The sequence below is a fragment of the Ricinus communis genome, chromosome 4 (assembly GCF_019578655.1).
Source record: "Ricinus communis isolate WT05 ecotype wild-type chromosome 4, ASM1957865v1, whole genome shotgun sequence".
NCBI lineage: Eukaryota > Viridiplantae > Streptophyta > Magnoliopsida > Malpighiales > Euphorbiaceae > Ricinus > Ricinus communis.
In genome coordinates, this window is record NC_063259.1 from 26,756,127 (window position 1) to 26,779,171 (window position 23,045).

At 34.1% G+C, this 23,045-nt stretch overlaps 4 protein-coding genes across 11 annotated transcripts; 2 read left to right on the plus strand and 2 right to left on the minus strand.

Moving 5' to 3' along the window:
* Positions 1–1,556: 1,556 nt before the first annotated feature.
* LOC8288993 (phosphoenolpyruvate/phosphate translocator 1, chloroplastic) lies at positions 1,557–5,991 on the minus strand. Its single transcript, XM_002511340.3, has 9 exons — positions 5,404–5,991; positions 4,105–4,227; positions 3,859–4,011; positions 3,533–3,618; positions 3,291–3,375; positions 3,032–3,151; positions 2,862–2,930; positions 2,043–2,172; positions 1,557–1,904 (listed from the first exon to the last, which is right to left on the minus strand). Exons 1-9 carry the CDS (start codon positions 5,812–5,814, stop codon positions 1,828–1,830), a joined length of 1,254 nt encoding a protein of 417 aa, XP_002511386.1. The 5' UTR covers positions 5,815–5,991; the 3' UTR covers positions 1,557–1,827.
* Positions 5,992–6,806: 815 nt separating this feature from the next.
* On the minus strand, positions 6,807–9,764 carry LOC8288992 (probable BOI-related E3 ubiquitin-protein ligase 3). Of its 3 annotated transcripts, XM_015722319.3 has the most exons (4): positions 9,303–9,764; positions 8,797–8,906; positions 7,952–8,310; positions 6,807–7,690 (listed from the first exon to the last, which is right to left on the minus strand). In XM_015722319.3, exons 2-4 carry the CDS (start codon positions 8,900–8,902, stop codon positions 7,163–7,165), a joined length of 993 nt encoding a protein of 330 aa, XP_015577805.1. In that variant the 5' UTR covers positions 8,903–8,906; positions 9,303–9,764; the 3' UTR covers positions 6,807–7,162. The 3 variants fall into 3 exon arrangements, with proteins under 3 accessions (XP_015577805.1, XP_002511385.1, XP_015577809.1); XM_002511339.4 differs by lacking the exon at positions 9,303–9,764 and having other exon boundaries at positions 7,952–8,339; XM_015722323.3 differs by lacking the exon at positions 9,303–9,764 and having other exon boundaries at positions 7,952–8,538.
* A 2,373-nt stretch (positions 9,765–12,137) lies between these two features.
* Positions 12,138–15,572, plus strand: LOC112535715. Its single transcript, XM_048372877.1, has 6 exons — positions 12,138–13,050; positions 13,187–13,300; positions 13,401–13,481; positions 14,553–14,725; positions 14,792–14,888; positions 14,994–15,572. The coding sequence occupies exons 1-6, from the start codon at positions 12,700–12,702 to the stop codon at positions 15,102–15,104; spliced, it is 927 nt and encodes a 308-aa protein (XP_048228834.1). The 5' UTR covers positions 12,138–12,699; the 3' UTR covers positions 15,105–15,572.
* Positions 15,573–15,715: 143 nt separating this feature from the next.
* On the plus strand, positions 15,716–22,105 carry LOC8288990. Of its 6 annotated transcripts, none has more exons than XM_048372876.1 (10): positions 15,716–16,005; positions 17,970–18,897; positions 19,661–20,076; positions 20,250–20,283; positions 20,405–20,635; positions 20,802–20,891; positions 21,037–21,102; positions 21,187–21,278; positions 21,369–21,416; positions 21,654–22,105. In XM_048372876.1, the coding sequence occupies exons 2-10, from the start codon at positions 18,739–18,741 to the stop codon at positions 21,769–21,771; spliced, it is 1,254 nt and encodes a 417-aa protein (XP_048228833.1). In that variant the 5' UTR covers positions 15,716–16,005; positions 17,970–18,738; the 3' UTR covers positions 21,772–22,105. The 6 variants fall into 6 exon arrangements, with proteins under 6 accessions (XP_048228833.1, XP_015580616.2, XP_015580624.2 ...); XM_015725130.3 differs by having other exon boundaries at positions 17,984–18,897; XM_015725138.3 differs by lacking the exon at positions 17,970–18,897.
* Positions 22,106–23,045: the final 940 nt, after the last annotated feature.

Consider the following 23,045-nt stretch of genomic DNA (forward strand, 5'->3'; position numbering starts at 1 on the left):
TGTTAGGGAATTTAAAAGTTATTGTCTGAACATTTATTTCACCTTCAATTGATATCTGAATTTATAAATGCACAAACGCTTTAGTATTGATTTTGGTCACAAATTAAATCTTTTTAATATTATTGTCAGATATTTTATTTATTTAATTCAAGAAGAGAATTACATTCTTCAAAAGAAAAAAAGAAAAAAAGAGAATTACTAATGGATTCCTTTTTATATTTATTATTTAAAAAAATTATTGGCAGGAAAGTCATTATTCCCAACAATATGGCTCGACAACAGATGGCTTCTTTTAAAGCACATTCCGTTCATTCCGCTCGCAACAATCCAAATAGTTATGTAGATAAAAAATATTAGACATTCGTCTTTTGAAACCAATACTTTTGATGTCATTTGAGATACAATAATTTTCTTATGCCTATTATGAATCTGCACCCTCTGAGATCGATAAATCTTTTGGATTAATCAAAGAGATATAACTTTGTACTATAATTAGCTCAGCACCAATCAAGAATCCCCAAGGGATTCTAAGAATTCTTGGTTTATACTCTATTCAACCCCAACTCTCTTTTCTAGGTTTATCGATATTGAATCAATTGAACGCACTTGTAACACTTGTTTTACTTTTGGAAGAATCCCCAAGGAATTCTAAGAATTCTTGGTTTATACTCTATTTAACCCCAACTCTCTTTTCTAGGTTTATCGATATTGAATCAATTGAACGCACTTTTAACACTTGTTTTACTTTTGGAAGATCCTGAGTCCAGATCTTGATTTTTCATATATAAATGTAACTACTGTATCTCTTTCGTAAAGAATTTCTCTATAATAGCCATGGACAATTGCTTCCGGAGTGGCCAAATAAGGCTTAGCGGATCTTATTATTACAGAGCCAATGTGAATAATTATAACTGGACCCGATTTTATATGTGGTCCATTTTTTGCAAGACATATATTTTCGTAAATAAACTTTCCCATACCACAATAATTATGATGAAAAAAATATTAATTCAAATTGAATGGTTTCAAAACTAGCATGGATCGAGATTAACAACTCTCGAGAAAAAAAAAAAGCCAACATAAACAATAAGAATAAAAGCCGATAAATGTGTCAGAGAATTTAAAGATTATTGTCTGAACATTTGTTTTCACCTTGATATCTGAATTGAATTTATAAATGGGGGGGAATTTTAGTATTGATTATGGTCACAAATTAAATCTTTTTAAAAATATCAAGTTTGTAAAAGAAACAAAAGAAAGGTTGTAAAAGAAACAAAAAAAAAAAAGTACATTCTCTTCTTCTCAGTTTAGTTTATTTATAATTTTGTGTCGAGACAGACAACTAAGTGAACCCTAAAAGAACAGAATCTGCAAATTGCAGGACAGAGGCAGCCGCCAGGCCAAAAAATCCAATTCACCTATCGCCACCACTGACTTTTTCCCATTTGACAGTTGACACTGTAACATCCCAATCCAACAAGGCCCCACCCAACGACTTATCATGTGCACCTCTCATAATGCCTTCATATAATCAATTTATCAAAAGAAAAATCAAGTTCGTGGAACGATAAACATTATTTTTTTCCCTTTAACAGAATTTTCTCATCACCACATTTGCAATGGATAAATTTTTTTTAGCCAGGGGCCACTACAGATCAAATCATCCCAGTGGAGTAAATGGACAAACCAAAGAGTATAAAACCCCAAAAAGAAGAAAGAAAAAAAAAAAGGTTACATGTTCGAGTTCCTGGCTTGACCTACAAACAAGTTCTCAATGCTATTATCATCTAATAATCCAATTTAAAAGCAAAATTTCTCCGAATAACTTCAAGCTGTCTTTGGCTTTGGCTTAATGCGCTTCACTCTTGAATACAGAAAAACTCCAGCAAGGGCGATCCCCGTGCCTGCACCGATTTAGGATAACAAATTCAAGCACAGAAAAAAGGTGACAGTATTAAGATAAAACTAACGAGCAAGCAAACCACGCCGGACACCTAATTAATGTTTTCAAGTAGAAAATATGGATCTTTAAGTGAATTTACCGAGAGAATTTATAGGCGAGACAGGTGTCCGGAAGAAGAGGACAGAGCTCACAATGACCACCACACGCTTCACACAATTGCCCACAGAGTGGGTAACAGGGGATACCCTCTGCAATATCATGTATGAAACCTGCACAATTTAACTCATGCTATGTCAGCATAGTTCATAATAGACCATGTATTTGAAAGAAGAATGACAATCTGCAAAAAATATAAATTGATTTACAATTGTGCTGAGCAATTTTTTTCAATGCCTCGCCTCTTCAGGTTTTGTGTGTTTTTTCTCATAGTTACAAAGCCATGTTCCAAGTTTATTCTCAAATTATTTACACATCATAAATTTGATCAATTAAGTGTTGTCATGAACTGATATCCAAGACTCCAACAAGTTAAAGAGCAACCATGTATTGAAATTACAAAAATAGCTTAAAGCAAGATCTATGAGATTAGAATAAAAGGTCAATGTCATCATGCTATAAACAAACTAAACTTGAGAGAAACTGAAAAACTAAGGGGTTGTCAGTTTTATCTTTATAGATGAGAAAGATGAGAAACATGCACACACCAAAATACTGGAGGCAAAGTAAAATTTATTATGAAATGAAAGCAATCATGTTGCACAAAGTTTCAAAAGCAAATTTAGCGCGTCACAAGAAAACCTAAGATTTCCACGTTTCAAGAAGACAAAGTTCTAATGATGAAGCTAAATATTCAAATAATAGAAATTATTATCAGATGTCCAACACAAGAGCTACAAGGTAGAAAAAGCAAGAAGAGGACATGAAAAATAGTAGATGTATGTTTGGGGAAAAGAAATACCTGCTGATAGGCATGGAAGCAGAGTGCAGCAAGAAGAGACCTAATATACACCTCTTTAACATTCAATCCCTGTCCACAAACAATAAACATTCAATAATGGCTTACAATTCAAATATGGTTTCTATGAAAACACAAAACTTCTGTGAATTAGCTCTGTAGAGAAAACTCACAGCAGACTGGAGGTATGCAGGAGTAAACTTTACACCCTCCATGATGAGAGCCACAGGGGTTAACAAGAAAAAGGACATAATTGTTATTATTGAGAACAAAGTAATGTTGTCTATGGAATCCTGTTAATGAAGAAACCAAAAATCATTAGCCATAGAGAAAATATTAATCTGAATTTTAAGGGTCGGGGTATATGAAGAGACATTGGCACCTGCAACTTTCAATAAAGAAAAGTTATGAATCTAGACAAGCAGGGATTACCTCTTTCTTAACCATGACCTTTTTGCTTAGGACATTACGAGATTGGTTGGTCAAATTGGAAGCCATTGCACTCCAAAACCCAGCCCTTATTCAGAAACATAAAATTAAAATCACATATCATGATTTAGAATAATGAAAAGAGATGAAATCTTATTAGTAAAATCCTCCAAAAAACAACTACAAGCCAAAATTGTTTCGAGTTACAGTACCATAATTATACACATCCATAAAATAATTCGTACCAGTTGAAAGAGGCCTCAGTGGCTGATGCAAGTGCTACACCGCCCATAATTGGTACAAGGGAACCAACCACCCATATAGTAGGCATCTGTAAAAACAAAATGAAAGTAAAAGGAGTTAAGCAACTAAATTATCATTTTGACAACATTAAAGCTACAGAATCTTGAACTATTTTCAATGCTCATGTCGCCAGCTAGTTATGAATCTGCTTCAAGCAGAAAATTTTTGCAACACTAGCAAAGGTTACTCGCATAGATAAATTTGCATAATAACTCCAACCTAGAAAGGAAATGCAATGAAACTGAATAAGCCAAAATGAAGTTCTCACCTCACCGAGAAACATAGCGGACAGAATTACTGAGAAGAAAGGTTCCATGGCTTTGATTGTGTGAGTAAATGAAACAGCCACTTTACCAAGACTCATATTAGTGAAAAGATTGCCTAGAGTGTGAACAAATGCCAATGGCAGGATTGCAGCAAGCTGTCAAAAAGAAATTGTAATGATAAGCCTCAACCTTATTCCAGTCTAATGACAAAGCTGTTATCCACAATAGTTATGGGATAGATCTAATACCTGAGCAAGAGTAATTTTTGGCCTTTTGTAAAGATTGAAAGTCCACATAAGAGTAACAAGCACTGTCCCAACAGCAAACTGTGCTAAAGTGATAGTTACTGGATTTGGGAAAACCTTCAGAACCTGTAAAAAGGAGCAATGGCAATTTACAGCACGTTCCTTTTAATCTAATGCAATTATACACAACGGCATAGGCATGATACAGTTTGGTTAATTAAACAATGGTGTTTCTTTTAATTTTGGCAAAACCCATTAGTAAGCCCCTAAACTTTTCAGAATTGTTCTATTGAGCCCCTGAATTTTTATTTAGTTCTATGAAGTCCTTGTACTTTTATTTTTGCTTGGATTAAGGACTTCTTACATATATTTCATGAGATTTTGTTTGTTCTATTGAGCCTCATATTTTTATTTTTGCTTTCATTAGGGACCCAAAGGTAAGGTACGAGGCTTTAATAAAACAAAATAAAAAGTAAGAGGCTTAATTAAATAAAACTGAAAAGTTCAAGGGCTTAAAAATGTATCTTGCCTTTTATTTTTTCTAGATTGAACCTCAATTATCTATAAAACAGTATTATTACAAGATTGATTAATTAGTCTTCCTTTTGTTGTTAATGAATCATATTCAATATATAATAATCAAGTTAAACTAAAATTCTATCAATGGCACCTTGCGTAGGAGAAATTCATTTTTATGATATCATAATAAAGAATATATCATTCTGTTGTTCTAATTGAATAACATAATGAAAGGCTAAAATTCAGTTTGTTAAATGCATATATTATGTCCTAGAATTATGTTTCTTGAAAGGAAAACCAAAACAGAAGACTCAGGTTTTTCAAATTTGAATTGGTCCTCGGGTTTTACTTTTTCAGCTAGCTTTGTTACCACTATATCAATGCAGATTAATCATATAATATTGACTAATATCAACTAATAAAAATATAGTTAATGACCTCACAGTCAATGTATCAGTCTAATTTGATTGCTAAGACTATCCTCTTTTTCTCTTAAAAAAAAAAAAAAAAAAGCACAACAAGCATGCCAAACCAGACCACCTAAATTTCAACTGGTGCTTATATTTTTTTTTTCATATAATGTTTTACATATACTTTTAGAAGAAACTTTACTCTCTAAATAATCTAGAGTCAAACATACACTGTAACAAAGGCAAATCATACTTTCAATAGAATAAACACTTTTTTGACAAATCATTCATTTCCAAACCGATCTAGTATTTTCATTTCAAAGAAATGATTAAATTTCCTTTTTTTTTTTATGGAAAAAGAAAATAAACGAACCTGTTTGTTGTAAATGTTGAAGTAAATATTAAAAAGATACCAAAGGCCAAACAATAATCCGAGCTCGAGAGTTTTAATCATGCTACTAGACTTCTCACTCTCACCCGCACTTTCCGGTACAGCAGTCGCCTTAACCTGAAAACGCTCCGTTTCACGGTCGGAGACAAGCGGATTCCAAGGCCTGAGGAGAGAGGGAGAAGAGGAGGCAGAAGACAAAGACCAGGATCGGCGAGGGAAAACGACATTGTTATGAGGGGTATCAAGATCCTGCCGTTTTAATGAAGAAGAGGAAGAAGCGCGAATACTAATAGGATCGAATCTAGGGTTAATGAGAGGCCTGCTGCTACGAGGCTTGAGTAGGGGTAGAGATGGACATGAAGGGGACGAGAGAGTGAAGGCTGCGCTCTGCATTTTTTTTGGTTTCTCTTTAAGATCCAAAAAGAACAGAGCTTTTAATTGTTTTTGTCAATTTGGGTACAGAAATAGAGGGAGAGAAAGAGAGGGTCAATAAGTTTGGTGGGCGTTGGAGAGTCCGCCCAGTGAGGCCTGACTCGCTCTGAGGTTTGGTATTAAGAGTAGGCGCTGCCTTGGTTAACAATACACAATGTATATGTATATTCTTCAACCATTTGTCGCATATTCATATGGTTCTGTCAATCTTTATTATTATTTTATGAAAATTGATTCGGTAAAGGCCGATATATTACGCTTGAATATTGATTACTAATATTTTAATTTTTAACTTTTTTATTAAAATATATATTATTTCATTTTTAGCGTATCTAAACAGATAAAAAAAAATTAAATTATTTTATTATTAGTATTATTATCATTTGAAAAAAAACAAAGAAGAAAAAGAGGCCCAAAAGAGGTGCTTTATGAAAGGGATAAAATAGAAATGTGACTTGACCCGTTGGTGGATGGAAAGGGAAGTGTGGATCTGACGAAAGGAAATGTCTGCCAACTTGGATTAATTACATTTCTAGCAACCCATATTGGACTTTTACCTAATTTCTTCTTCTTCTTCTTCTTCTTCTTCTTCTTCTTAAATCTCAATCACGTGATATCATAGAGCATGTGCAAAGATTCAAAGGAATCCAATTTTCAATATGATTTTATTATATCTTGCATTAGCAATAATAATTGAGATTTAATAAACCTTCTTTAATGCTTATGCCTGTTGGATTAGTGAATATGCATGGAGATTTCCAGTCAGTTTGTTTTTTTTCTTTTGATAATTAAATACTGAAATAATTCCCTTTAAACTTGGAGATTTTTCTTCTTTTTTTTTTTTTTTCTTTTAGAAAGTTTTCCTTCCACCAAACCATCGAATAGTTTATTGCTAACTCAAAACATCTGCCTTTCGAAAAATTTGACCAGCAAGCACATGCATTCTTTTGATGTTGAGAAGAGAATGTCTGCTGATCCAATAATAAAGTAAATGTTCAAGAGCTAAAAACAGATCCCACCACCCATTTCCTTCCAACTGAATTATGCAAGACGTCAAAAAATTGATGAAAACACGCTGCTTACAGATCATATGAAAAAAATTCTCACTATTAATTACAATTCCTCCGCATCTTCCAATTTTTTCTCTGTCAGTTTTACAGCAAGTTCTTCCCACGAAAGAGGTAACAAAATATAACACCATGGCAAGTAAATGAGATCAAGCTCATTCGTATGTTCATGCACAACATCATAGGAACCAGTGATCATTAATTTATACCCATCCCTTCCATCTTAAAGGTTACTCGCATAGTTATGATGTAAATACTTCAACACCTGCAGTTTTCAAAATCTGGCAGATTGGGCAAGCATCTACGGACCCTGCACAATCTTTACACAGGCACAAGTGTCTGCATGGCAGTAACAGGATAGAGGCTTCCTTTGTCTTGCAAGCTCTACAAACCATCTGCCTTTTAAAGGTTACTGAATTTGCTTCCAGGATGCTCCAGTGGTTCTCGTAAGCATAAGAGGCTGCGCTATCTACCTCACTGTCCCCGCAGCCTTCCTTTCTTTGGATGACACCCTGTGCCAAGACCTGCTTCAGATTACTCTTCAAAGCATTAACTACAGATTCATTGTACTTTGCTCTACATTGCCATGACTGAACTTCTGTGCTGATTTGCTTTATTCTTTCCACTAGTTCATTGTTCCTGCGATTCATGTTTTGTATTTCAACTTCTTTTTCATGTAGCTTCTTGCCAATTCCCGTTTCTATGGCACTTAAGAAAGAAATTGTTTGTCTTTCTCCCAATTCCCTCATACCCTTTCTCATATTGTCTTCCTGTACAGAAAGAATCCAGGTAAGCACCAGGCAATGATTGTAAAATTTAAAAGCCTGCAGAAGCTCTTAAGGCTACTGCAAACTTCCTGTGGCCGACAAACAGTAAAAATCCAGAATTCAATGATTCTACAAATGATGAGTTTCAAGAAAAACTAAAATGATAGAAAACCTTTTCAGAACTACCTTTACTGGATATGTAGAAGAAATTACATGAGGTATTCAGAAGTGTACCATAGTTGATATATAACACTGAAACAATACCTGAAGTCTGACTTGGTGATCAAACTCTTGTTGTTGGCGATCAATCTCAGCCTTAAGACTGATGCCTATAGCCAACATAGGACTGACAGCTGCCTTATTATCACTTGCACAGGTGACAGAAGCGTTATGCTCTTCTTCCTCGTATGACAGTTTCAGTCCAATTGATACAGGATTAGGATTCAGAATGATTCCAAATTGACCAGCTTCAAATTGGCAGCAATTACCATCCGAAGATATTTGATGCTTTTGCTTTTCGGAAATAATTTCCGACTCCCTTCCTCTTTTAGCAGGCCTCTCAATGGTAGTTGTGCGCTCATTTCCTAAGTAATTTATGGGACCTCCAATGCATCCAACTGGGTCTGTGAGAGATTGCAGCATCACTATGAAACTAAGCCAACCATAATATATTCAAGAGAAGGGGAAACAAACAACGGAATGAGCAAAGTGAACATAGACAAGAAGTGCACTTTAACAAGTCTTAACTATACATTGCTGCTACAATAAAATTGACAAGGGATGGGGTAACCCCAAAAAAATTCCCATAAACTCGGCATTTCCCTCTGTCATTCTCTTGAACTAGTTGCTGTCTGTCAAAGGAAACATGTACTTAATATCATTTTCAAGCCCAAATTCCATCTTAGATGGATAAACCATCATATTGGTTTTGTTAAGCTCTCAATACGCTAAGCATAACATACGCTTTTGAATTTTCTTTTCTTTTCGTTTTTGGTGAATGATAGAACAAATGCCCGTTCAGAAGACAAATGCAATAATGTTACACATTTTACAAGTACCATTTTAAGCCTATGCAACTCTATGAATTGGGATTGGTTTAGAAAACTCACTCTCTCCAAATAACTGCAGCTGAGGAAATGCATTAACTTCACCCTGGAAGTGGTTTTCTCCAAAGGAAATTGGAAACACAGAATTGCTGTTATTACCTCCAAACATGATCCTATATGAAAACAAAAAAAAAAAAAAAAAAAAGAGAAAATACAACTTAGACTCCATCTCTTAATCAACATGAATAAGTCCTTGCGATTTAAAGTAATCCCAGGCAAGTAAATAAGATGATACAATTAAAAACTGTTTGATAGTGCACATTGTAAACAAAATCCCTTAGAGAAATCCATTTCTTTCAGAGAACAGAACAATCAAATAAAGTATGCTCGAAGATATAAGTAAGCTAATAAAGGTTCACAAGTATTTGGAGAATGCAACAAAATGTAAAATCTAAATGGCAAACGAAGAGAATCACATGGTAAAGGAAATTGAAGGGACAAACACAAGATATGTTCTAAAAGAACCAAACTTTTAATCAAAACCAGAGCAACCCACGAATTAAAATCACCTTAAAATCAGCTAGAAATTGGAAAAAGGACGATCTGGGGAGAGAGAATGAGAGGGAGGAAATGGTAATAGAGAAAAGAAAGCAACTTGGATGCGGTTTTTAGTATTATTGGGAGAGATGATGAGGAGGAGGATGGTGATGGTGATGGTGATGGTGATGATGAAATGGGAAAAGGGAAGCGTAATAGAGGCAAATAAGAAAACGGAGGATTCCATTGGTACGGGGAGTTGTGATTGTTAATGTTATTGTTGTTGGTGTGGTTGGCATTGTTGTTGGTGGAGGTAGTGTTGGTATTGGTATTTGGTATTGTAATCTTCATCACTCTCAAGGTCCAACCTCCTCACCCTTTACTTTTCGTTTTCTTACCTCTAACTTCTTCATCCTCAAATGATTCCCCTCTCTTTTTCTTTTTCTTTCTCTTTTTCTTTTTAATTTAATTATCATCTAACAAATAATATACATTTCTTTCCTTTTCTTAGTTTAGCCTTGATAAATAAATTAAGATTTAAGGCAATTAGTAGACATAATTTAAGATGAATAAATCTATGCATAGACAATATACTTGTCTATATCTAATATTTATAATTAGTTCTAATCTCAATTTAAGATAGACTTTTATGGATCTAGAAGTCTATTTATTCATTCAATATTTAGAAAATATCAAATTCTTTATTCTCATCGGTAAAAATTGTAGTTGTTTTGTTTTTTCTTACTTATTCTTTTATGTCAAATGTTAAAGTTATGGAGATAAAAAAAAAAAAAAATGCATTAAAAAAACAAAACTTTAAATTGCAGTTTTCATTTTTCCTGTAATATAGCTTCATTCTTTTAGTGGCTTCTTTTCATTAACATAACCCCTGCAGTCAATAACTGAGCCAATTTTGATATGAATGTCTTTCCATTTCTTTTAGAAAATTTCTGTTAGTGATAAAATTTCAATAGGAAAAGGCTGTTTTTGGAGTGTTTGTAAATTTCATGGAGATGATAAGCGATATTTCTTAAGGTATGCAATGTTTAGGGATCTTTTTGTTGAAGCCTTAACAAGATTTGGTTTCTCTTGGTTTCAATATAGATTATAAATGCGCATAAACCAAAAGATAAAATAAAATCTTAATATCATACTGAGCACCTAACTGGGTCTGGGTTCTCTCTTTCTCTCCCTCCCTCTCTCAAAAGGTGTTCCATTTTCTCAGTTAATGCCACTGATGGAGGTCATTCTTTTACTTTTCTTTCTTTCTTTAGGTTATTATTATGATATTCTTTTATTCTCTTCCACTCAGTCATATTTTTTATTTTCTTTTGGTGGTTTTAATTAAGGTACGCCCATGGAGACTTATTTGGTGCTCGTCTTCAAGCTTTGGAGGTAGTTCCAGGATACTACGGCAATTTGAAAAGACTCTACTAATGAACATGATTTTACAAGTTTTATAAAAAGAAGTAACCGGGACTGTATGGATGCGTCTGCGTAGCTTGAGTATCACAGCTAAAGAAAGTTTATATTTTCTTATTTTCTGAGTTACAATTTGGTGGGCGAGATCGTACCATCGGCTACTGGTGCGTTTTATTTATTAGTCTCGTCTAGTAATGTCAAAATTCATCCAAAGCCAACCTAATTATGGCCCTGCAGCGAGCACACAATTTAGCATGATAGCCATACGGTGCTGTCCGTTGTCCCATAATTAAACCACCGAATACCAATACCTGTTAGGTGCATGAGAAAACGATGTTGATTGAATCAGCAATGTGTCGTTTTATAGCACATGTAGCAAGAAGTCTGAATACCGACGTGATATGTTGTTTGGTTGGTGCTCATCTCAGACAGCACTTGGAAAAACGAGCTGGGTTGTCCATCGACAAGTCATCAAAAAAAATGCCATGAAGAAGTACACTTCCTCTGAATAACAATTGAGTAGAATACGAAACGACCAGCTGTTTAGTAAGCATTTAAACTATTACTGCACTCTAAATAAAAATTGTCTTACCAATTTCCCTGCCATTTTGCTACCGTGCAAAGTGTACGATGAAAAAAAGCATCGCATCAAAAATAATGGACTTACCGGCTCTCTTTTGAAATTTGCTACCGCCACTCTTACCCAAATGTATCACATCAAAGTGGAGAGACATAATCCTCTCCTTGCAAAATCTCAAGGACTGTCATTATTTAATTTTTAATCCATTAAATCCTACCAAAATAATGGAAGCAATATTTACAGTTTTTTAAAAATAGTTTAAACTCGGTTTAAAATAATTAAGAGTATTTAATTAATGATCGGACATTTATGTCGTTTGAAAAAAAAAATAGTAAATAATAAATAAATTTAATTTATCACGTCATTCATAGATAAATAAATTATATAATAATATATGATATTATTTATTATATTTATATTAATTAATTAATTAATTATAAATAGTTAATAATAATAAATTAATTAATTAATAATTTATATACCAGTATTTAATTTTACTTATTTATAAATTAATAATTTAAAAAAAAATTAAAAATTATATAGCAACTAAAAGTGGTATTAACACTTCCTCGTATCTCTGTATATCAATTTAGTCACTCCATGACAATCTTCTTATATAGAGTGATGTCATAAAACTCTATTGTGGTTGATCTTTTCTTATAGTTATTTCTTTATTTAGATCCACCAGTTTAATTAGGTTCTACCCACACTATATTTTCTACTTATTTTTAATTAATTGCCAGTGTATGGAACACAGTGTGTTAATTTCTTTTCATTTTATTTTGGGAAAATATTATAATAATAAAATAAATTAATCAAAGTGTATATATTTAGATTAAAAAACGCCATCTTTATTCATTGTTTTATCTTTTTTCTTTAAATAGAAAAAAGATAAGGTTAATTTGATTTTTAGTCAAATATTGCACAAATTGATTCATTTCCATAACAGCTATAAGAAGTTACAAACTCCCCAACCGAGCAAAGATTTTCCAAAAAAAAAAAAAAAAAAGAAACAAATCGAATGAAAATATAAAGCAACACGTGTAACCTTTGTCTCCCATAAAAAGCAACAAAAATATCTGGTCAATGCAACGACGGCTCGCCTCTCCACCCCAGACTCCATTTATAGCAATCCAATAGATTCCCCTCCACCAATTTAAATCCTCCGTCCAAAAGATCGTTAATTCTCGCACGAAATCCCATTTCTACCCCTCCTATCAAAGTATCTCAACCGTCGAGACTGCCATTCCACCCTCTCTAATCCAGTAATTTCACGCACCAGAAAATAGATACAGTTACTAATTACCACCTATATTCGCTCGCAGTCACAGATGCACACTTATTAAATCTCCCATTCGCTTCTTAATTTGGACCTAATCTGATCCCATCGGTGATTTTCCGAAATAATTTCAAATCGGAAAAGGAAAATGCATTCGTTGGCGTCCAGTAGTATTAAAGTGTTTACAGATTTCAATACGGGCAGGAGGACTTGTTTTCCGGTTCGGAGCTCCGGTTTCGATAGAAGAATACAACAACACCAACAGTTGGTGATCAATCTTGGAGTTTCTCCTTCTTATTTTAGGAATTTTAGTAATAATAATAGTAATAGTTGTCGGATCGTAGCATGTTCCGTTGAGAGAAACGGGAATGGCGGAAGTGGAGCAAGTTCGAGTTCAAGTTCCGGCTCGGGTTCGGATTATAATTCGAGTTCCTTTGCGTCTCGGACTCAAACTTACGCTTTCTTGAAACAGCAAATGGAAGTTGCTGCCCAATCTGAGGTTATTATAATTAATTTAGTCAATTTTTGCACGTAGAATTCAATTCTTTCAACCTAAGAAACCATGTCAAGAGTTGAATTCCTGTGTATGATTTATTTTAAACAAGATAATGAGTTAGTTGTTTTGTGGTGCTTAGGACTATGAAGAAGCTGCAAGAATTCGTGACTCATTGAGATCTTTTGAAGAAGAGGAACCGGTTCTTCGGATACGTAGGTTGCTCAAAGAGGCCATCAATGAAGAGCGGTTTGAGGTATAAAGGCTTGTTTCTTGAATGTGCTTGCATAATTCTTTTTTGATAATTTAGAGACTTAAGTTATTGTTTTATTTAGTCTCTGGTATTTCTTGAATAGGATGCAGTCAGATATCGCGACGAACTAAAGGAAATTGCACCACATTCTCTCTTGAAATGTTCAAGTGATGCCACAACCTTGGTATGCCTACAATCCTTTTCAGAAAGCCTACAAATTTCTCGTTATCCAAGAATTCATTGCGATTAAATTATATTTTGGGTCAGATTTTTTGCTAGAAGTGGAACGTAAGACTTCTATAATATCTTGTTCTTCTTTTCATGATGCAAGATGAAAATTTAGATTCCATGAGTAATCAGTTATAAGAAAAATAATAATCTGGAAGTCTCCTACTAGAAAGAATTAAACTTCCTCGTGTTTAGGTAATTTGCAAATGAAAATTGTTTCTTAAATTCATAAAAATAAGATTTTAATATAATAAGGATAGTATAAATTCAAAACTTAAAATGTAGGCAACGGAGTGTTAAAAATAATTTTTTTTTAAAAATTCACAATCTTAGGATATAAAAATTCTGAGATTTATAGGTCTTAAGGACTTCAAATTCTCAAGAATTTAAATTCAATTCTCGTGTTTTTAATAACCTTATAGTTCGTGGAATTCAATCCTCTCAACTTGAGAAAAACAAGGTGTATTTAAAGAGATGAAATTATGTAAAAAATGACATGATGTATAAGAATTTAATTTAACTGAACTCTTGCACATGAGTTGTTCCAAACAAGGCCTTTTTTCCTAGTCCATTGTCATCGCTTGTGAGGTGTGAAATCATTGTATTGTTTCAGGATAGCAGCTGTTTGGATCTCTGATTTTGAAAGATTACTTTAGAAACAATTTTTTAGCATTTATTAAAAGAGAGCTTTCCCTTCTCGAAGTGCTTTCTTTTCTGGAGCATGCTCCCTAGTAGCGGTTTTTGGAAATTAGACATTCAACATCAAGGAAATAGTTTTAAAATCGATGAAATAAATGGGAAAGGTGTATATAAGGTTACTGCTTCTTTTAAGACTCAGATCTGGTTTGCTTTCTCTGCCACATATTTTCTTAGATGTTCAGCCTTATAGACAGACCATGAAAATATTGCAGAATGTTACCTAAAAGGGATCAGGGAAGCTAGGAATATGTGGCATCGGTTAAGACAGTGGCAGAAATTTGCATATATTGATTTATTGCATCAGTTGACCAAATGTGATCTATTTCAGGGGATCAGGGTCCAAGTTAGGAGTGTATACATTGACGGGCGAAGTCAGCCTTCAAAGGGGCAGTACTTCTTTGCATACAGAATAAGAATCACCAATAACTCAGATCGTCCTGTTCAACTTCTTAGAAGACATTGGATTATCTCTGATGCCAATGGAAGAGCTGAAAATGTTTGGTGAGTTGTCAAATTTGTTTTTCTTTAATGTCCAAATTTAATTCCATATCTTTTATCATATTGCAGGGGAATTGGAGTTATAGGTGAACAGCCAGTTATACTTCCTAGGACAGGATTTGAATACTCATCTGCTTGCCCATTATCTACACCCAGTGGCAGAATGGTGAGTAGTGGTTTCTTGCTCTTTCATCCCATGAAGAGCTGTCAGTTTTTGAGAATTTGTTACTCATATCCATGCTCTTATTTAACTTGTCTCATACAATTGCAGGAAGGTGACTTTGAAATGAAACATATTGATAGAGTAGGATCATCGACTTTCAACGTGGCTATTGCACCATTTTCTCTATCAATACTAGCAGATGAAAGTGACACTTTTTGATATGTGAAGTACGATGAAAGTGACACTTTTTGTAGGAACTTCAACTGTCTCATGCATTGTGCCATTATCAAATTGAGGGTTAGGAAACTGTATTCTTGTTGTGCACAGATGTAAAGGTCATCATAATTATTGGGGAATACAGACTAGTATTCTCGTAAATTTCTTGTCTAGAAGGTTAGCAATTCAATTGTATGTAGCAAATTGTGGAAGGATCAGTTAGTAGAGATGATTAGAGACATGGGAAGAATTTGGATGGAATTGTTCAAGCTTATGGGGTCCGAGCTTAACTTCTCCACAAGCTTTCATCCCCAAACCGATGGACAAACGGAGAGAGTGAATGCAGTCCAAGAGAAGGAGATGACTGCGGTAGTTCTTCCCATGTAAAGACATAATTACTAGAAAGTCTAAACTATTACATGTATTTGTGAGGTTTAAGCTTATTTGTGAATAGCATGCAATATTATGTTACGTGTAAGTGGTCTGACCCTAGTTTTGAGACGTATCTGGAGGCTAATCAATTCGAAATCTATCAACAACTGCTGAAGAAGCAGCTCGGAAATGTTGTTTTAAAAGCATTTTTTGGCCCGAAGTGGCATCTCATTTGAAGAATCCCCACAATTTCCATGCAGACAGGAGTCGCACACGTTTCTTGTCCCAGGACCCTGCGTTGCTTAAGCATCAGCTCTCTTTTTCTTTTTGTTTTCTGTTGCTTCTGCGTGTTTCACTGCTTAAATGGTGGAAACAAGACATGCAACCGTCTATACCACGCAATTTCTCAATTCTCAAGTATCCAAGTTGCATTCTATTTATAGATACTTTACTGGTAAGTCTCAGTGCAATGCTTGAAAGGGATATAGAGCCAACTCGGGATTTCCTCTTCATTAGTCGCTAAGCATGGAAGGTATCAAATTCTAGCCTTTTGAAGTATTTATATTCTGAGTTTAAGAATTAACAGTTCATAGTGGAGAGTTGGTATCATACTTGTTGGTTGTGTCATATGTTTGGAAATGCTTTATTACTTGCAGGGTGCAAATTAATATAGATTATGCATATCCTAGCTAGCTCTTGCATAAGAATAGCTCTCGCATATTGCCAAGCTAGTAAGAATTCTTGTGGTGTTTTCCTAGTTTCTCCTTGATTTTTAGACCCCTTTAATCCCTATAAGTAGAGGCAGATTCCCTTTAATCTGTTTGTAGCACATCCACTGTCCAATATCTTCTCCAGAACATGACCTCTATAACCTATAATACTCTCTCCACATTATCCATTGTGGTACATCTATTCTTTAAGAACCAATGATCGATTTTGGTAAAGATTTTAAAATTCCACTCCACTCCTTTTTAAAATGGATGCTTTTCTTGGCTTATTATTCTGATGCTCAAGGATTTTAGGCACCATTCTCTTGTATGGAATTTGCAAATTCTTTATGTTTTGTTGAGCTGATAGATGGAGACACTATAAACACCACAACTAATCAAGAAAATTGTGCTATTACAGCAATAGAATATTTAAGCACTGTCACAACAACTGTATCAATCTGTTGCTGACAAAACACAGAGTGAGCCCGATTCATACGGTATTCATATATAAACTATTTTCCTACAATTATGCCCCAAATTAGAAATTATGATATGATAAATATGAGGTAGACAGGAGACGTTGATTCCTGGATCTAGTAGGGCCAAAACCATACTCATCTTTCAATTATTATTATTATTATTATTATTATCTAAACTATGATGTTGCAAATTAAGGTTGGAAGTAGCGACCATTACAAATAATTACTTGTAGGGTGTCTCAACCCAATTTTCTTGGGTCTGCTCGTATCGTGGCTCAAGTTTTGTAACATGTTCTTGCTTGGTGACCAAGCTTTATATTAACTTGTCGTCATGCTTTGTTGTCTCTTGACAATTGTCCTAAAAAGAAAAGAAAAAAAACATCCTTTTCAGGATGCATTGCAGCCCTCCTGTCACCTCACCATTTTTCTTTTCTGATTCAACTCGCCTCCTCTTTTACGTTAAAGAAACAAAACAATTTCAAGAAGTTATTATATTATGGTTTTTTGAATAATAATTATTCTCCCCTTAAAACATTAGTGGGATCTTTTGTGGGTATTTTCTTTACTATTCTAATTACTCATAAGTGAATAATAATAAGATTTAAGACACATATTATTATCTAAAGAAAAAAAAACACACATAATATTATGTATTCTTCATCCAACAATTGAACACAATATAATATGAATTGACATGATCCAGTTGGACAGTTTTAACAGTTACTTGTTGTAACATAAAAATAGGCTAAATATAGAACTGTAACAAAAACTGCAGTTAACAAAAATATCCAATAAAAATTGCATTAAAAAGAGAAAAAATAATAATTAATGATCACTTGTATGGTATTTGACTTGTCCAAAAGAAGAATGGATTTTTTTAGTATTGGAATCAGTCCATGATGAAGACAAGATAGAGCATGCATATACAATAAATGAGAACTTGTAAATATAACATTATACATTAATTCATATTCATTTTTCAAATACATATTAATTTCCAAAAGTAAAAACATCACTAAACAAATGCTGACTCATTTCTTTTCTTTTTCTTGTCTTTGCTTTCCGTTACTTCTCTTTTTCTTTGGCCTTTTCTTCTTTATAGTATTATTTTCGCAGTAACAGTAACAGTAAATATTTATTTATATGGAGAGAAATATATAAAGGCAGAAAAGCCATGAACGTCGGTAAAAAAGAGTAGAGGTGATACGCGTCACGGCCGGGTGAATCAATTGTTAAAAACACCCTGGTTTATCACTCAACATAATCCTGTGCTTCACGTTTTATTCTCTTTCTGATGCGACTTCCAGTTCTATCTTACCAGCATAGATTCCTTTCTGGGCCCATGTTGCCCTGTCACTGCATGACCACCAATACGTAGAAGCCACGTGTCAGATTTACAGCAGTACTTTTGCTATATCAGATAGCTTGTTGTGGAAGAAGCTGTGACCAATTTAAGGTGACAGGCGAAGTCAAAGGAAAGGAGTCATTTTTTTGTAGGACCCCACATGAGGACCAGCATCACCAATCTCATGCTTCAACTGAAAGCTAAAAAAGGATTTTAAAAACATCATGATTTGTGAATCACAACGCATACATGATTAAACTGATCAATCTTGCCAACAATCACCCCAACAATGTCTTTGTTTTGTGTTAATTGATGAATCATGAAAAAGGAACTGATCAATGGCTTAAAATCATTAGTCAAAGATTGGCGACATGGGGTCTATCTATTTTGTACAAAAATTTTCAGTTTTTCCTTTATACTTTATTCCTTCCTTCTTTAGCAGCAGCAGCAGCACACATACACACACATAACACACCAGAACCATTATTCTTGAATTCCCCCCCTTCCCCAGAAAATTAAAAAACTAATAATAGGCTAAAAGACAACACAATATCCAAAAATTATATCATATAAATTTGAAAAGACTACAAATAAAGCTGGTAATATTCCAAGAAAAGGTGACAAAAACTTGCATGTACTAAAGATTTCTTTATTTGCATGCATATAGATTGGGACTGAAGAGATAGAAAGAGAAAGAGTGTGTGTCTGGTCTATTTTCAAGATTTTAATTTATGTTTCTCGAGATTGTAAGTGAAAAAGAAAGAAGCTTGTGCTCAAAGCACACTACCCTTTTTATGTTTTCCTATTTTCTCATCCAAAGAATAGAAGCAAAGCATCTCCTAGTAGTAGGAGGCTCTTGTCACACCACCACATTGTCTTTGCTTTCCCTTGTAAGTATTCTACCTTTCCTTTCATTGGGATTTAGCTGTTTCTTTTCTGGAAGATTTTCAATATAATAGTTTAGAATTTTCTTTTTCTTTCTCTGCAAGAACCCACCTAAAGTTTGGAATCTCTTGTTTGTTTTGCGCCATTAATGAGGTCAAAATCAACTTGGGATGCCTTCTCTCTGTTTCTTGTGATGTTGATGTTTTTTCTTCTTTCGAGCACCAATATAACTAATGGGTACTTGTTCCTAAAGTACTTTTCTTTAAACTTCTATAAGTTTTCATAAATATCTGAATTCAAAAATGTTTTTTGGTATTTGATTGTAGATTAGAGCATTTGAGTTTGATCACTTGTAAACCAATTTGTTCTTCTTATTTCATTCATCGAGTTCCCTGGCATTTGGGAGTTTTTGCAAGATTATTCCTTAAAGCTTGAATCTTGTTAAAGCTGTTCTCCTTCTTACAAGTTTCACTTGCTTTTATGGAAATTGTTTCATTAGCATTTCATGCGAATTTTATTTTTTTTTCTCTCTTTTACCTTCCTTAATTGCTCTGCAACTGTTCATTCTTTACCCATCTGGGAATCATTGCTAAAATGGTCATGGTAAACCACAGTTTCTTATAAGAAAATTCCATTTCTTGCACTGTTCTTATCCATTCTTTTGTTGGTTATAGCTTTTCATTTCATTCATCTTTGAGTTCATCCAAGTTCATCTTCATTTTCTTCCATTTGTGATAATTTGGAAATTATTCTATCTACCATCACCAGATCATCAAACGTAGTAAGTGCAAAATCAGAGAAGTAGAAGTGACAAAAATGAGTTTTATAACAGGATCCACCAAAGATACTTGGCATCCATCCATGACTGCTGATACAACCATAGCCAATTACTGGCTAAATTGGAGGTTCTTCCTTTGTGCCATTTGGGTCTTAATTTCTACGATTATTGCATCACTTCTTATATGGAAAAATGAAAACTTTCACAAAGTGGAACGAGATTGTGGAGAGAACAAGATAGAGACAGAAGCAGATTTGTATGACGATGAAACTTGGAGACCATGCCTGAAAGGAATACACCCTGCGTGGTTGCTAGCTTTTAGAGTTTCTGCTTTCTTTGTGCTTTTGGTGCTGTTGATTGTTGCTGCTTTTGTGGATGGAGGCAGCATTTTTTACTACTATACTCAGTAAGTTGTCATTTTTCTTGATGCGCCTCATACTTGGTTAAATTTGTATTAGGATGAAATGAGAGAGATAATATAAACGCAAGCTTTTTTCATTTCAAACAGCAATGTTATCGATCAAATTAATTGATATCATTTGAACTAATTGGTCAATGCTGTTTCTTGGTTCTGAACAGGTGGACTTTTACTTTAGTCACTATCTACTTTGGGGTAAGTGTTAAGCCTTCAAAGGGCCTTTTCAAAACGCTTCATGATCTCCCTCTTTTTCTTTTGTTTCTTATTAAGTATCCTGTTTCTGTTATTTCCTTAATGATTTGATTATCATTTGCAGATTGGATCATTTCTCTCAATGCGTGGATGTTACCAACATCACAGAAGAGTAGGTGGGGATAGAGTTGGTAACGTAGAGGTAGATTCAGAGCAAGGAAATTGTGCTACTCCTGCAGCTGGAGAAAGTTCTAATGCCTCTTCCATAGGAAAGACGAGTGCAAACTCCAATGAGCAACTTGACATGCGGAAACCAGCAGGGAAATGGGTTTATGTCTTTCAAATAGCTTTTCAGGTAAACCAGTCAGTTGGCCAAAGCTTTTGTCCCCTTCCATGTCTAATACAATAAGCAAGTTCTATAAGCTAATTTTTCGCAGTTCTGTTCTCTGCGTTAAAGTGTTAGTACATCATTGATAACATAGCTTTGTGTATAGAATTGACGTTTGCTTGTATTGAAACAGATGAATGCAGGGGCTGTTATGCTCACAGATTGTGTATTTTGGTTCGTGATCGTTCCATTTCTTGCACTCAAGGATTACCACCTAACTGCTGTAAGTCTCATTTTACTACTTCAAGCTGCTTTTGAGAATTAAAAACCAAGTCATACAATTCTCTACTAATTTTAGCAATAGAAAAAGCTGTAAACTTGATGGGTCTTTCTTAGCTAAACAATGTATATGTTCTTTTACATGACAGTTGGTTATAAGTATGCATTCGATGAATGCTATTTTCCTGCTTGGCGATACTGCCTTGAATAGCCTGGTAAGTCTGCTTTTGCTTAGCTGCAACAACATTTCCAACCCTTTTCATGAATTTCCTTTAATTTCCAAGTTCTTCTTTTTGCAGCGTTTTCCCTGGTTTCGGATTGCATATTTCTTCATATGGACAATAGTATATGTCCTATTTCAGTGGATTCTCCATGTTTTTGTCAAAATCTGGTAAAAATCATTTCCTCTTTTCATTCTGAGAAAGAATTAGAGGTTTGCTCATGGTTATGCAATACTAATTTTATTTTGCTGTCTCAACAGGTGGCCTTATCCATTCCTTGACTTGTCATCTACATATGCACCTTTATGGTACAAACTCTTAGCCATCTCCTTTCAAAGTTAGAAACATTCTTCAGACTTGCATTCAATTTGAAAAATAAGAAACAACAAAATAAAATGAAAAGGGAATCTGTTTATCCACAAGAATCACTATCAAAATTGCTAAGTTGAATTTTGCAGTATCATTCTCATCAAGTACTAATTTCGTACTTAATGCTGTAAGCAAGTAATACTGACGCATTTCGTTGTCTGAAATGGAAATTGAAGGTACTTCATTGTAGCAGGGATGCATATCGCATGCTATGGTGTTTTCACTTTTATTATAAAGCTGAAACACACTCTATTCTCCAGATGGTTCCCTGACTCCTATCAATGCCGAAGGTAGCTGGAGTTATAAAACTTAAGGGGCCAAGCTAGTTTCAACATCTCGAAGAAAATGTGAATTATCAGCATAGGAAGTTGCAGAAATAGGATACTGGAAAACAAAATACCAGAATTAACACAAGAAACTGTTAGCATTCTTTGTTTTTTTTTTTTTTTTTGCTAAAAAAAGAAAAACTGATGCAAAAAGATCAATCAGTTAGCAAGTTTTGGAAGATACAAAATGGTCAAACAGGAAAGCAGCGATCTTATCTTGTATACCCAGTGTTAGCAGATTTGTAATTTGTAATTATATAAAGATACTGGGAAGAATTTATAAAAAATTTCTAATTCCTGTCTCCCCTTCGAATTTTACTTCTGTTTCATATATTTTTCTCCTTGTTGGAAGATTGCAGTGAAGTCAATTATGCAGAGTTCTTTACTGGATAGACAGCAACAAGGGTTCTTTTGTTTTTCTGTTTTTCTTTTCCCAATGAGGATCCAACTGGGATTTGAACTCATAATTTCAAGAGTCTAGAAGCAACTCTAGAGCTGATGGTGGGCGGGAGGATTAGTGATTCCATGCCAAGATTCTTTCCCTCTCAAGAAAAAGAAAATGTGATCTGCTACTTTAGTATGGTGGCTGAACATATCTCATTCAATTAGGCTGCTCTGAATTTTAATCATTACAATGTAAAGGCATATTCATATTCAGAAAGCATGTATATTATAATATGGTATGGTGAGTATTTATACATGATCCATGGAAAAACAAAAAGAAAAATAGAAAAAGAACAGGTCAAAGACGAATAACATCTTTTCACTTCAACAAATTCTGGTTCAGGAAAAGCATAATATAAAATAAATATCATGACATTTCATCACCGACTGCTTTTTTTCTTTTTTATAAGTTGTTATATCCTCTTTTCTGGGGGATTTTAACTGCTTTAAATGTTCCTTCAGGACCCATCAGCCATAAAAGAAAGTTGCCTGCTTGCTTAAATTTTGAACACCAATTCTATACATAAAATTCTTGCCTAAGCAAAGTTGATTTAGATGGTCTGCTAAGTTTCTCTTTTATCAATCAATATTCACATTGCAAATAAGAATTGTTGTGACTTGTGTAATTGAGAAACAGACACAAATTATTGAAATCTATTGTTACTAGAACTGCAAAATAATTTCTTCAAACTAAAATATAGCGTGTTTTACAGCTTGTTTGGTGCACTTAGTTGCACAAGGGAAAGGAAGAGAAATAAAAGGAGGAAAATGAGAAGAAAAGAGGAGAAAGGAAAAGAA

Coding starts and splice junctions, on each gene's coding strand:
- LOC8288993 (XM_002511340.3), bottom strand. CDS start 5,814: ATGCAGAGCGCAGCCTTCACTCTCTCGTCCCCTTCATGTCCATCTCTA. Junction 2,931..3,031: donor CTGCATACCTCCAGTCTGCT/GTGAGTTTTCTC, acceptor GTTTGTGGACAG/GGATTGAATGTTAAAGAGGT. Junction 2,173..2,861: donor GCTTCCATGCCTATCAGCAG/GTATTTCTTTTC, acceptor TAAATTGTGCAG/GTTTCATACATGATATTGCA.
- LOC8288992 (XM_015722319.3), bottom strand. CDS start 8,902: ATGTTTGGAGGTAATAACAGCAATTCTGTGTTTCCAATTTCCTTTGGA. Junction 8,311..8,796: donor GCTGCAGTTATTTGGAGAGA/GTGAGTTTTCTA, acceptor AATCTCTCACAG/ACCCAGTTGGATGCATTGGA. Junction 7,691..7,951: donor ATCACCAAGTCAGACTTCAG/GTATTGTTTCAG, acceptor CTTTCTGTACAG/GAAGACAATATGAGAAAGGG.
- LOC112535715 (XM_048372877.1), top strand. CDS start 12,700: ATGCATTCGTTGGCGTCCAGTAGTATTAAAGTGTTTACAGATTTCAAT. Junction 13,051..13,186: donor AAGTTGCTGCCCAATCTGAG/GTTATTATAATT, acceptor TGTGGTGCTTAG/GACTATGAAGAAGCTGCAAG. Junction 13,301..13,400: donor TCAATGAAGAGCGGTTTGAG/GTATAAAGGCTT, acceptor TTTCTTGAATAG/GATGCAGTCAGATATCGCGA.
- LOC8288990 (XM_048372876.1), top strand. CDS start 18,739: ATGTTTCTCGAGATTGTAAGTGAAAAAGAAAGAAGCTTGTGCTCAAAG. Junction 20,892..21,036: donor AGGATTACCACCTAACTGCT/GTAAGTCTCATT, acceptor TTTACATGACAG/TTGGTTATAAGTATGCATTC. Junction 21,417..21,653: donor TCTACATATGCACCTTTATG/GTACAAACTCTT, acceptor TGGAAATTGAAG/GTACTTCATTGTAGCAGGGA.